Source organism: Chrysemys picta, chromosome 5 (assembly GCF_011386835.1).
Source record: "Chrysemys picta bellii isolate R12L10 chromosome 5, ASM1138683v2, whole genome shotgun sequence".
Taxonomy (NCBI): Eukaryota; Metazoa; Chordata; order Testudines; family Emydidae; genus Chrysemys; species Chrysemys picta.
In genome coordinates this window covers 120,748,531-120,762,185 of record NC_088795.1, presented here as the reverse complement: position 1 = coordinate 120,762,185, position 13,655 = coordinate 120,748,531, and the positions used below count along the sequence as shown (strand labels likewise).

Here is a 13,655-nt window from a genome sequence, read left to right as displayed (position 1 = left end):
CAGTTACTCCAATTTACACCAGTGTAACTGAAACCAGAATCTGATCCCGTGTGTGTACATTTAAAAGCTTAATAAATAAATAAATAATGATATTACACCTGTGCCTTTTAGGAGAGTTAATGAAAACCCACAATAAAAAGTTGCACCATGAATAAGACTAGGCATAACAAGGCTGGGCTGTCTTTCTCATAAGTTGTGTTGGAGCAGTATGTAAACCATGTCTGCAGTTATGAAGGTAAGGGCTACACAGCACTGCAGGAGCCCCTATAAGCTAATGGAGATACAGTATTCCAGCAATTTCTAGCCAGCAGTCCTATTACAGAGCATGATTACTTTTCCACTATAAGATGTTTTAAAATGGTGGAGGGTTTTTTTGTTTGTTTGTTTTTGTTTCCGCCAGGCGGCATTCATGGGGGGGCGGGGCTTGGGCAGCGCAGCGCTCGGGGGGAGGGGGGATGTTACGGCGGGGCAGCACTCTTTTTTTTTTTTTTTGCTTGGGGCGGCAAAAAAGTTAGAGCAGGCTCTGTCAGCTGAGGAAGTGACCCTTTATCACAGTGCACACACAAGAATGAGAATTAAGGTTGAGTTTAATACCTCTGTTGCTTCCCAATTGTTGCATGCTCATCCTTAATGTTCTAGTAAAGCAGGATTTTAATGGAATATGTGTCAGAATATGGAGAGCACAGTACATCACTTACTCTTCAAAGTAACCTATGGCTTTGTCTGGTCACAAATTTGCAGTAAGTTTTATGAAAAAAAAGTTTTTTAATGAGGTAATTAATTATGAGGGCGGTTTAGGTTGGACATTAGGAAAAACTTCCTAACTGTCAGGGTGGTTAAGCACTTAAATTATCTAGGGAGGTTGTGGAATCTCCGTCACTGGAGGTTTTTATGAACAGGTTAGACAAACACCTGTCAGGAATGGTCTAGTTATTACTTAGTCCTGCCTTGAGTGCAGGGGATTGGACTAGATGGCCTAATGAGGTCCCTTCCAGTCCTACACATCTGTGATTCAAAGATTATTAATTCTGTAAAAAAACTGACACACAAAGGTATATTTAACACAACCTATGCCAGATAACATTTCACCCACTGTTCCTTAATAAAAGAGTACTGACCTCCTTTGAAAAGCACTTTGAAGTCTTCCAATGAAAAGTGCTATATGAGAACTAGGTATTAGTAGTATTTTACTCATTTCAATATCTTGGAAAATATTCCATCAATGTACACACAATTTATGTTATTTTTCATTTACATAACATAAATGGATTACAAAAAAATACCGCTGTCTCTTTAAAAAACTGAAGCCTCATATTCTTAGATGGTCCCTCTCATCTGCACATAGATCTATGTATTCTAGTCTCTACACCTGATTAAATACTAATACAAGAGGAATTACAGTCTTCTGTGACGGTGAAAAAAAGCCAATGCGGTCTTGGGATGCATTAGGCGAGGTATATCTAGTAGGGATAAGGAGGTGCTGCTTCCGTTGTACAAAGCGCTGGTGAGACCTCATTTGGAGTACTGTGTGCAGTTCTGGTCTCCCATGTTTAAAAAAGATGAACTTAAACTGGAACGGGTACAGAGAAGGGCCACTAGGATGATCAGAGGAATGGAAAACCTGTCGTATGAAAGGAGACTAGAGGAGCTCGGGTTGTTTAGCCTGACCAAACGAAGGCTGAGGGGGGATATGATTGCTCTCTTTAAATATATCAGAGGGATAAATACCAGGGAGGGAGAGGAATTATTCCAGCTCAGTACTAATGTGGACACGAGAACGAATGGATATAAACTGGCCGTGGGGAAGTTTAGGCTTGAAATTAGACGAAGGTTTCTGACCGTCAGAGGGGTGAAATATTGGAACAGCCTTCCGAGGGAAACGGTGGGGGTGAAGGACCTGTCTGGTTTTAAGATTAAGTTAGATAAGTTTATGGAAGGAATGGTTTAAGGGGATAACGTGATTTTAGTCAAAGGAACAGCGTGCCATGGCAGGTAATTAGTATAATGGCAAATGAGGGTGAGGCTGGAGAATCTTGCCTACATGCTCGGGGTTTTACTGATCGCCATATTTGGGGTCGGGAAGGAATTTTCCTCCAGGGTAGATTGGCAGAAGCCCTGGAGGTTTTTCGCCTTCCTCCGCAGCATGGGGCAGGGATCGATGGCAGGAGGATTCTCTGCTAATTGAAGTCTCTAAGCCACAGGATTTGGGGACTTCAACAGCAGAGTCAAGGGAAAGGGTAGGGACGGCTTTGTGGCCTGCATCATGCGGGAGGTCAGACCAGATGATCATAATGGTCCCTTCTGACCTTAAAGTCTATGAGACCAAAATCTATTAATAAATTGCCTACAAAGGCTGAAATATCACAACCTCTAGGCATCCTGCATTACTCAATATCAAAACAAATTCACCATTTTATAAGTAAACTTGGCATTATATATCTTGCTTTTCCGACAGTCCTTTCCCTAAATCTGTTCTTAAACACTAGCAGTGCCTTAAAATCCAGTCATTTGTGCACAGTAGTTCCCCCTCCCCCCCCGAGAACCATGCATCAAAGCAGTCTAGCAAGAAAACAGGTTGTAAAGTCTGCAGAAGTAACAATAGCAGAGTAGTAATGTGAAATGGATACTATTAACTCAAACATGAAGATTTCAGTGTTTGACTTGTTAGTGAGAGAGTTGGAGAATCCATATTAAAATGGATAGTGAGAACATCAACCATGCAGAAGACAGCCACAGAAGATCCAATAGTTATCATTCCACCAGCATGAAATGATGATGATTCAAATAATTTTTGAAACTGATGCTATTGAGTATATATGTTTGGACCCAAATCTATAGTATCCCAATACTTGGAGATATTCCTATCCAGGGTCTGATGAGGAGCCCACCCATAATGCAAACCCATATTACAGGAGAATAATAAAAATGAACCCATGCCACTGATGTGTAATTTAAAACTGCAAATAGCCAGCCCTGATAAATCCAATATTTATGCCTCTCTTCTTTACCCCTCCTATTTTGCTTCGGACCAAGCAATCTAAGCAACTTTGGTAACAGAAAATGGTTTCAAATGGGCATGAGAGTTAAGTATTACAAGCAGAGTGTCAGTTTAAGGCAAAATTAACAAAACTACTTGGAAAAATGTGATTTTTTTTCTCCTACTTTTTTACAAAAACACAAACACCTAAAACTAGCTATTTATGCTTTACATGCAAAGCATTCAGTGGTTTTATTTAAAATGTCTTCTGCTTTGTTCTCCAATATTTCTAGTTCCATTGCTATGGTAATTATTTTATTGTTTTGGGGGTTTTTTCCCCTAAATCTAGAACATAATGTCTTATTCCTTTCTTTACAGACATCTGCTATACGCTTAATGTAACCTATATTAACAATCACACTAATAAATATTTTATCCTATTCTTTTCCATTTCAATGTCCCAAATACTATGGCTTATTTCATTTCCTCCAGTTGGGTTCATTCGTGCTATCAGTTGGTATTTGAGTTAAGACAGTAAGGAGTGCATCACAAGTCTAGTCTTGATTTTCATTGAGATTCAGAAGATACAAAGGTGTCCATATGATTATGTGTATCAATTCTCTGATCATTTATAGTTTGTCCCTTTTCATGTTTCTTCTTTTTCTGTAGACAGATTCTTCCATAATTGTGGCTTTCATGAAGTAAAGAAACTACTACTTCATGCATATAAGGTTGTTTTCTGCATCTAGGTCAGAGCCAAAAATACAAAGGATCTTACTTCTAAACATTCTTAATTGAATATTTTCAGTACACACAGTTGTGATATGGATGGCATTTCAGGTCCCTGTTACATTTGTATAAACTGTAAAGTACCTGCAATTTGGAACTTACATACATTATCTTATTAAATGAGTTGGTCTGGCAACTATTCTCTCACAATAGTTAGAATTTTTTCTCTCTTTCTGTTTTTCTCCCACTTTTGTTTGCTAGTTTCACTGGTGGGGTGTGTTCTAGACACATTATTTTATACCTTCATTATGTGCATTAAAAGTGTGTCTGAGGAAACTCAAGAGTTGTACCAATTTTCCATTTCTATATCTTTAATTCTATTTGCTTTTCATTGGGATGTTAAACTCTGTACTTGGTTTAACAGGTATTTTATATTATTATATAATATTATTGTGGCACTGTCTCCAGTGCATTACGCTAATCAGGTCCATTAATGAAGTGAAGTAGCCAGATTTTTTAAAGTGCTTAACATGCAGCACAGCCCATTTTCCTTAAATGGAGTTATTGAGCACTGATTTCTTTTTAATACCAGGCTACTCTGAGTGCCTAAACAGGAGCTGAGCCCTTTTGTCTATATTAATATTGTCTATATTAATTATTGTCATTACTGTCTATATTTTGGATTTGTATGTATCTGAATATTTGGTAAACCTGCATGTTTTCTCTCTCATTTTACTTCATCAAATAGATGTTGTAATAGTGTGGGCTGTCTGATCCTTTGAGCGTTGGAAGTAAATTTCTGATATAAATAAGTGCAAGGTTATCCCAGAATGCCACTGTCTCCCTTATTATACCTTCTGTTCCTAAGTATGTAACAGCTTCATGCCATATAACTAATGGGCGAAATTCATCCTAGTGTTGGCCCAAAGCCCTACACATCACTTAAGCCCAGTACAGGTATCAGGCCAGGTTGCCTATGCAAACCATATTTGTAATAGGAATAGTTTCCTCATTGGTCCTGCATAAGCCAGTACAGAAGGTCCTCTTGTGAGAGCTTGTGGACCCTTGAAGGGTGGGGAGGGACACATGTTGCTCCGACCTTCACATTTCCAAACTCAGGAGCACCCATTTTTGCTCCCCTGTGCCAGATGAAGTGAAGGAAAATCAATCCCTTAATTTACATTAAATGGAGCAGATTGAAGCCACTGTCATCTCCTGTATGCAAGTATGGCCCACAGTCACAGAGATCCCATTTTGATCTGAGCAGTTTTGTCACCTCCAAATCAAAAATGACAGTGTCTGTGGACTGCATTTGACATAAGTCATGCTTTGACCACCTTCAATTTATACCCACACATATACAAATGGGAGAACAGACCCTTGCATGTTTCAGAGGTTAGTTCGATGATGCTGAAATGTTTCGGTAGACTCTGTTATTGATAACACCCCAAACTGTTCTGTAAATATACCAGAGCTGACTTACACTAAAAACTGCCATGACCTCCCTGCTGTCATTCTCCAGAAGACGGAGTCGTCCTCTCAGTTCTCCCTGCAGTCGGGGGTCAGGAAGTCCACTCTTTCGTTTTACCATGATTAGCTTCAGGGAGATATCTGAGAAGAATATTAGTTTATAGTCACACAAGTTCTTTGGGATGGGAGAGCCAGTTCTGTCAAATTTTGGAAACCCCTCAAAATTTGTGGGATCCACATTTAGACCAGCTCTTCAAACTTCAGAGGTGAACGTTTATTTGGATCTGGAAATACACAAGAGATTCTGGGCTGCTGCATGTTTTGTTTAATTTCATTACCTAGTAGATGTAGTAGCACAGCAAGAAATACTTTGAAACAAATTCTTCATTGGTTTCACAAAAGGGGTTTCAGAAATACAATATCTGACTATCTGAATGTCTGTGGAGAAGTTATGGGGAACCGTTGTTCTTGAAACCACTGAAAAAATCTGAAATTTGTATAAATCAGAGGAGATGGCTCTACAAACATTGAAGTCTGTGCTCCGATCAATTTAAGTGCAGACATTAATGCCTTAAAGAGCTAACACCCCCAAGTGCAGATTGCCAGCTGGTTTCCCTAAATTTATATGGCTGGGCAGAATACAGCGCATCTAAATTCTAATCTGAAATTCCCTGTTACCTGACATAACATCATTCCACCCAGCTATTTCAGGGGGCTTCATACAAGTTATATTCAGATATGTAAAAACTTCTGGTCAGTTTTCCTAAAGCTGGCTGGAAAAGTCAAGGACATGACCCTGTTTCAGAGAACATGGGGGGAGAGTGGGTGTCGGATAAAGCAGTTTCTCTGCTAAGTGTTTATTAATAAATAATAATAATAATTAATAAACTGATCTTGAAAAACGGGGGGGGGGGAAACTTATATTTGCAAAAGCCAAATCACCACCAAGGGTCTCCTCTCCCCTAAAATTTAGCACTTACTGTCACACAATTCTATCAATCAATATAATAAAATTGCAAGATTGTCACTCTGTCTGTGTATTAGTTTGAAGCCTAGCATATCTGTTGAGTCAGTGTGAAGCAATGGAAATAGCTATAGGTATTGTAGAGAGCTCTTAAAACAAGTAACAAACAAACAAAAAACCCAATAGGAACGGATTCAACCATCACTAGGATTTGCTTCATGTTATCATGCAATTTTAAAATTCTCAACTGTTTTGACTTTACAAATTATACCCATGCAAGAGCAGGGGTTTTCAGCTACAGTAAGGCATGTATCTATGCCATGCCAAGAGTCCTAGACCATTGTGATTTCAGAGGTAACTTAACCAATCATCACCCTTACTCTACACCTAATTTACATGCAACAATTTCATTCATTGTATGAGGAAGACTGCACAGATAGTGGATTCCTTGCCAGATCTTCAAAACCACCCATACAACAACACAATCAGAACACATAATAACCCCAAACACACACAGCCCCAAACCTCAGCACACACCCCTAATTGATCACCCACACAAATCCCCCAGCACAATACAACTCGCACACAAATCAGCACCAATATCCTGCCACAACACACACATTTGCCCATCCTCACTCGTACTTACCATAAAACCATAATTTGAGCAGCAAAGTCACAGGTCATTGCTTGTTAGTAATATAGTTCAGCATTTTCCCCAAGGGGGGAAAAAAAAAATCACAGATTCCCCAAAATACTAGCTCACCAAGAGGAGAATGGTGTAAGTTATTTTGTACTAATTCATCTGTGGCTCTTCCCAATGTCTGAAGAACAACAGGTCAACAATTTCAAACATGTGTGTAAAGTTAGACACCGAAATCCATATTTATCATATTGCGTCAAGGTCAAAGTCTTGGTCTTTATCCTCAAGGCACTCAATGGCCTAGGCCCAGCACACCTGAAAGATCATCTAAAGCTTGGAGATAAGGATTGTGGTCAACAATTCCATTTTTTCGAGCACAGTGGAACTTTCTACTACCAGGTGTCCAGGAGACAGAGCTTCCTTGGTGGCTGACCCAAGACCATGGAATGAACTCCCACGCAGACCACGGGCCATCAAAAACCACCCCACCTTCCAAGCCAAACGTAAAGGCACTTTTTTGCCTGCCTTCCGTGATATAAATACAGATCAGCAAGTGCATTTAATAAAAACCCTAAAATCTACCAAAACATGACAATTCACCGACAATTCTCCCCCTGAGGAAAGTATGAGAGAGAAAATTAACTACTCATGACAGATGTTAGTCACATCATTTAACACACTACTAAAAGGCACTAAGATACTAGGTTACAAGGGCAGTAGAAAAAAAACTCCATGTAGAATAGTATATTTAGGCACTTAAATAAATTTGGTTTTCAGAAGTGGTGAGCATCCAGAACTCTCAATGAAGTAAATGGCTGTATTCATTAGAGAGCCTAAATATTCATTTAGGTGCCTCGGCTTTAGGTTCCCAAGTTTGAAAACTTTGACTAGAGCACTTTCCAGAAATCCTGAGCTGCACATGTGCCTTCCCATAGGACACTCAGTGGTAAAGGAGTTTTGATATGTATAGTACACTTCCATTTCTGAATATATGGTACTGATCTTTTTATTTATGGAAAGAGACAGTACAAGTGTATTATATTATACTTCAGGGCACAATAGATGAGGATGATGAAGTCATTTTTCCGCATTTCATTTATCAAGAAAAGGCTACTCTGCTGATCAAGAGAAATACAGAATCGAATACCACCACTACCATGACATCCATGGGCATTTGCTTATTCTGAATCTACAAAAGCACAAGGTTGTATAAAAATAGTGAAACTCACCAGAATACAATGAATAATATTCTGCAATAGGAGCAGCAATTTTAATAGGAATGATAATGAACTTTCACTTGTATGAGCGCCAAAGCACTTTACAAACCAATATGCTATAGAAATAATACAGTGGGATCACTTCACCTACCACTCACATGCTGACATCTGTGGTGAGATGTAGCTGCTATTTAATAGCAGCTGGCAACATCACAAAAAAAGTTTGAAAGAAGTGAAAATTGACTTTTTCAGCAGAAGCTGTGGGTGGGAGAAGGAAATTAGGGTAGATAGAATGTAGGTAGTTACCCTGCCCATGTTAGAATTGAGCCAGGATACAAATTATTACTAGAGCTGGTCATGTTTCCTCCAACACCCCACTCTACCCCCCATGGAAAAGTTTGATTTTTTGTTGAAAAATCCACAACCAAAAAAATTTTGCTGAAACCCAGACATTTTCAATTTTCAGATTAAAAGTTTTCAACAAAATCTCAAAATTTTCCATATCAAGCAGACATTTTTGTGAAAAAAAAAAATTGTTTAGTTGAAAAAAAATCAATTTTCTGTTAAAAAAGGGGGGGGGGTGACAATTTTTTTTAAGCCAGTCCTACTTATTATTCCGACTCATATAGAATTTTTAAGAGGCAAAATGAGCAAGATCTTGATTTTACATGTCTTTAGAAGTAGGGCACCAATAAAACACAATGCCCCCTAACAACAGGCAGAGGAACCATTTCATTCCTGACGCAGAGGAAAGAGAGCAACCTATTGAAAAATGTATTCTCGCTCAGCCTTACCTAAGTGATTGTAATCTCTTCCCCAAAACTGTATCTTCACACATTGTCCTAAACTGTTGTGCACTGTTAATAGTCCTCAGAGAAGTGACTCCTAACATTCTGACAGGCTCAGTTAATATTAAAGCTAATGTAACAACTTGTAAAATCTCTTTAAGGTTGGGTTGAAGGATGCTATGGAAGCATTATTAAGGAAATTGTTATTTAGCTGAGGACCAATAAACTTAGAGTCAGTCGTGAACATGATAAACTGTAAATGCTGTAGATACCATTGCTGAGATAAATATTAATTTGTACCACTGACCCATTCACTTCCTTTGCAGCTATTAAACAATACTTCAACCACAATAAATCCTAAAAACCATTATCAAATTTTCAACCAAATACACACACACACACACCCCTAATAAATGAGCAATTTCTATACTTAAATACTAAATTCTTTTTATGTTTTTTCTTCAATTTATTCAAAGAAATTAACCAATATTCCTGATAAATCACTCCCTTAATCAGCTAAAGAGTTAATATTGACTGATATGAAACACTTCTCTCTTCAGAGGTTGAACATGCTGCCCCCTTGGCCAATTTAGAACATACTTCAGGACTCAATGTCAATTGGAGTTTACCTATTTATTTTACTAGGCTTTGAGTCAGATCTTTAAGAAGTAAGGCTCAATTCTGCAAGGCGCTGAGCACTCCAGCCTGATCCAGTGAAAGACTTAAGCAGTTGTTATTCATTAAGGTTATTCCCTTAAAAAATAATTACTTATGTGTTTTGCTGGATCAAGCTAGAGTGCTCAGCATATGTGAATCTCTCCATTAACTTCAATGGGCTTTGGATCAGGCTCTAATCAATGCTTACAGTTTGGTCCAGAATTTGAACACAGACCAATGTCTAACTCACCAGAACACAGCACTGTCTTTAGGACATCAAACCATCTTGAAGTATCATGCAAGTCATTTATCTATGTATGTATGTGGTTACCCTATTTGCTTGAAAATAGGGAAAAATCAGCGTGAACTACAGTGGTTGCCTCTGAAACTTTTACCCAATGGACTATTTATTTTCCCCACAGGTATGGGGGGGGGGGAGCAGGGAAATCTAAACAAACAGAACAGAAACATGAGATTTTTCAAGTCATTGAGCAGAACATGAGCTCTCAACATCCATAAGTACTAGGGCTCAATTCCCATAAATACTAGGATGGCAACTCTACTGCACCTCCATACCCAGAAAGCATTCCCACATTTTTGCTAACAGATACAGCACTGCCAAACCTAACGGTTCACAAAATATTAGAGAGGCCCCTAAAGATCATGAGATTTATTGTATATCAGGATTTTTAAGTCAATGTTAAGTTCTTCTTATGTGCCTTCTGGCTTGAGACCATTTAAGGTACAATCTGTACACATTTTCAGGCTTTTATCCATGAAGACTTCACATTTTGTTTTTTAAATAAAAGCTGAGATTCTCAACATATCACATGCCTCCAGGAGCTAAGGTTTAAAAAAAATTAAACATTGTGAGACTTGTGATAAAATTGCAAGAGTTGGCAACCCTGGAAATATCACTCATCTAGTAGCTCAGCTAAAGAGCAAAGGTTAATGGAAAAAAGCTAATACTCAAATGACGTGTAACAAAGAAAAAGGTCCTTCCTACCTGTTGGAAAACTCTCTGCTGGACTGGAAGGTATCCTTGAACTGGCCTTCAAGCAGTTATTCTGAGAAAAGTCTATAACAAATAAAATGTCTGGTAAGAGGCATTTTCATAACCAGACTGAGTTAACCAAGCATAAATATATTTTTAAAGTTCTGATCCTTTGTAGTGAACAGTAAAGGAAAAAGGTTGTTTATGCACAAAGAAAGTTCCAAAGACTTCTTAAGGGAAATTAAGGGTTTTTTAAGTCATCTCACTCCAGAAGGAGAGATGGCAGCTCCGTAACCTGAGTGGCCATGCTGCAAGGCACTGGCAAAATCTCCTCTTCCACTTCTGGGCCTGCTCTGGAAGAAGAGATGGAGGCTCAGTAAACCTCTGCCATCTCTCTTTTCGGAGTGAGGAGCTAGTTTTAGTGGTTCCCTGTGAGGGATGGGGAACCCCTCCCTCTGGATCCAGACCCAGCTCAACTGGGATCTTTCCTTCCACTCACATCAGGGACCTTCCACCCAAGCTGAGCCCACCACACTGGGATCTACAGCTCCAGGGACAGGAAACTCTGAATGGCAAGGGTTGTACGACAGAGCCCATCCCAGAGACGCAACCTGCAGCCGAGCTCTCCAGGGCTGGTGGACAGGAATCGCCCAGCATGGTCTTCCCTGCAATAGAGTGGGGACTCTCCAGCTACCCCACCTGCCCCTGTCCAAGCCCCTTCCACTCCCTCTCCTCTGGCTGACCATGATTCCCTTAATCCTCTCCTTACCAGTCACAGAGCCACCTATTCTCCCCTGATAAACAATATCCTTCTGCCTTCAGTCCCAATACCCCCATACCCAATATTAGGGTTACCATACATCCGGATTTTCCCGGACATGTCCGGCTTTTTGGGCTTCAAATCCCCATCCGGGGGGAAATCCCCAAAAGCCGGACATGTCCGGGAAAATCGGGACATGCAGGGCAGGCGGTGCTGAGCCGGGGGGGCCGGGGGCCGGTGCCGAGCCGGCGGGGCCGGGGGCCGGGCCAGCGGTGCCGAGCCAGCAGGGCCGGGGGCGCCGAGCTGGGGGCCGGGGCCGGGGCCCCGTGGAGTGTCCTCTTTTTGGACACTCAAAATATGGTAACCCTACCCAATATCTCCCCTTTCCTGCTTTCTGCTCTCAGCCCTGTCCTGCCTCTAGCCCCCAACATCTCCCCTGCCCTCCCCCTGCTTAACCCCAGGCCCCTTAACATACTCAATACTACCCCAGTTACCCCCATTCCTGCCCCCTTGGATCTTACGTCTGTCTTCTGACCAGTGTCACCAATTAAGTAATTCTATCTCTAGATCTAGCAAAAGTCACCAGAATGGCACCAAATGACATTAAACGTTGTAGTTTGGTGACTTGTCACAGCAAAGCTTGAAAAAATCTGTAGCAGACCTTAAAAAAAAAAAAAATCACCAGATCTAGTGACAAACTTGATAAATTGGCAATACTGTGGAGGATGCAGTGTGAGGAGATGGCACCCCTGCCTCGCAGTATGCATGCCTCTGCGAGTTCCAGCTCTTCTTTTTTTTCCCCCCTAGGACTCCAGCACCATCTTCAGCTAGTGTAAACTGGCATACTCTGTGATTCTGTTTCTACTCAGTGTTTTCAACACAGTCCCACGGCATTGCGTGAATACGCCTTATGTTGAGGGGAGCCAGTAATGTTTGCCTCCTTGCAGAGTAGGCCGGGGTGCAGTCCCAAAGGCTATTGCAGAGGCAGCAGCAGTGTAGCACTTGCTCAGTGCCAACCACCACTTTTAACTCACACTCTGGAGACAGACAAACTCATGTACCCAGCAGGTTGGGTGGAGGTGAGAAAGGGAGAACGTCTGCCTCACAGGCCTCCACAACTCCCACTGCAGCAGGATTCGAGGAAACTAGGTAGCCCTGGAAACCCCGTGCAGCAGTCCAGCACACCCCAGGGGTTCATGTTATGAATTGTGACTCTGCACAAGGTAACACTGACCATGAGTATTATCTAGCACAGGGGTTCTCAACCTTTTTCTTTCTGAGGCCCACCCAACATGCTATAAAAACCTCCACAGCCCACCTGTCCCCAACAACTATTTTTCTGCATATCCAGTAGATTAAAAGTCATTTAAGGGCCAGCATTAGGGGGTAGCAAGCAGGGCACTGCCTATGGCCCCATGCTACGTTGCTCGGGCTTTGGCTTCAGCCCTGTGCGGCTCGGGCTTTGGCTTTCTGCCCTGAGCACCAGTTAATCTAACGCAGGCCCTGCCCTCTAGTTTATTTTGGTGGACCCCCTGAAACCTGCTCGTGGCCCCCTGGAGGGCCCTAGACCTCTGGTTGAAAATCGCTGATCTAGTACAAGAAAACCTCATTAGGACGAGAAGCAGATGATAGAAGGCACTTGTCACCATTGTATTATAGATTATATAAGAGACGCCCATGAGTAGATCTTTTCTGGCCTCTCTTAGTCCATTGAGATGGTTTCCATGAGTTTCAGAGGGATGGGATAACAATACATTTACATGCATCTCCCTCCTTCCAGGCATACTAGCAACTTTGGCCAGTGTTTGACTGGGGTCCCATGGCTGCATCCTTATGGAATGGTTTGACATTGAGTAAATACTCAGTAAGTTTGTCCCCTCAATATCTACTTATCTAGTCAACTAATTCAAATGTACAGTTTAAAAAACAAACAAACCTCCAATCTAATCTCTATCAGTCTTTGAATAACAAAGACTCCATGTAAAAGGACTGAAAGGCTTCATCCTTCTCTCTATATTGCTGAGCTGGATGGAAGAGGGAGGAGAAAATAGATGCAAAACATTTAACATACCGTATTTTCCGGCGTATAAGACGACTGGGCGTATAAGACGACCCCCAACTTTTCCAGTTAAAATATAGAGTTTGGGATATACTCGCCATATAAGACTACCCCTCTTCCAACGCACACCAAAAAAAAATTAAAAAAACATCAGATTTGATTTCAATATGGTAATTTTAATTCAAATGCTTATGACATGCAGGTACTTAGCAGGAAAACTGTCACTTATAAACATAAGGCTGTTTGTCATCAAACATGTAAACATAAAACAGTGCAAGTGGATTAAACTTTTCCTAATTCACTCTAAAGCTGAAAGGAAGGATAAGACAATAAACCCATGGGATCTGCCATGCTGTTTGTTTTCTAAGCTGTCAACCAAACTGGAACTGATGATGATAGG

The 13,655-nt window shown here is 40.8% G+C and overlaps 1 protein-coding gene across 14 annotated transcripts in view; it reads right to left on the bottom strand.

The window, feature by feature from the left end:
* The window catches only part of SH3TC1 (SH3 domain and tetratricopeptide repeats 1), a 63,149-nt gene that overhangs the window by 30,098 nt on the left and 19,396 nt on the right, over positions 1 to 13,655 (bottom strand). For 8 of the 14 annotated variants that reach the window (XR_010601584.1, XM_065597108.1, XM_042855515.2 and 5 more), the window contains 2 exons: positions 10,449 to 10,520; positions 5,190 to 5,317 (listed from right to left, as the gene is read on the bottom strand). The exons of 1 other annotated variant lie outside the window; for it this stretch is intronic. Coding sequence is in view for 8 of the 13 variants with exons in the window: in XM_065597108.1 (XP_065453180.1) it covers positions 5,190 to 5,317; positions 10,449 to 10,520 (200 nt within the window). In the remaining 5 variants the exon portion in view is untranslated. The remainder of the gene's footprint in view (positions 1 to 5,189; positions 5,318 to 10,448; positions 10,521 to 13,655) is intronic. 5 more of the 14 variants (XM_042855523.2, XM_042855517.2, XM_065597110.1 and 2 more) reach the window with 1 other exon arrangement.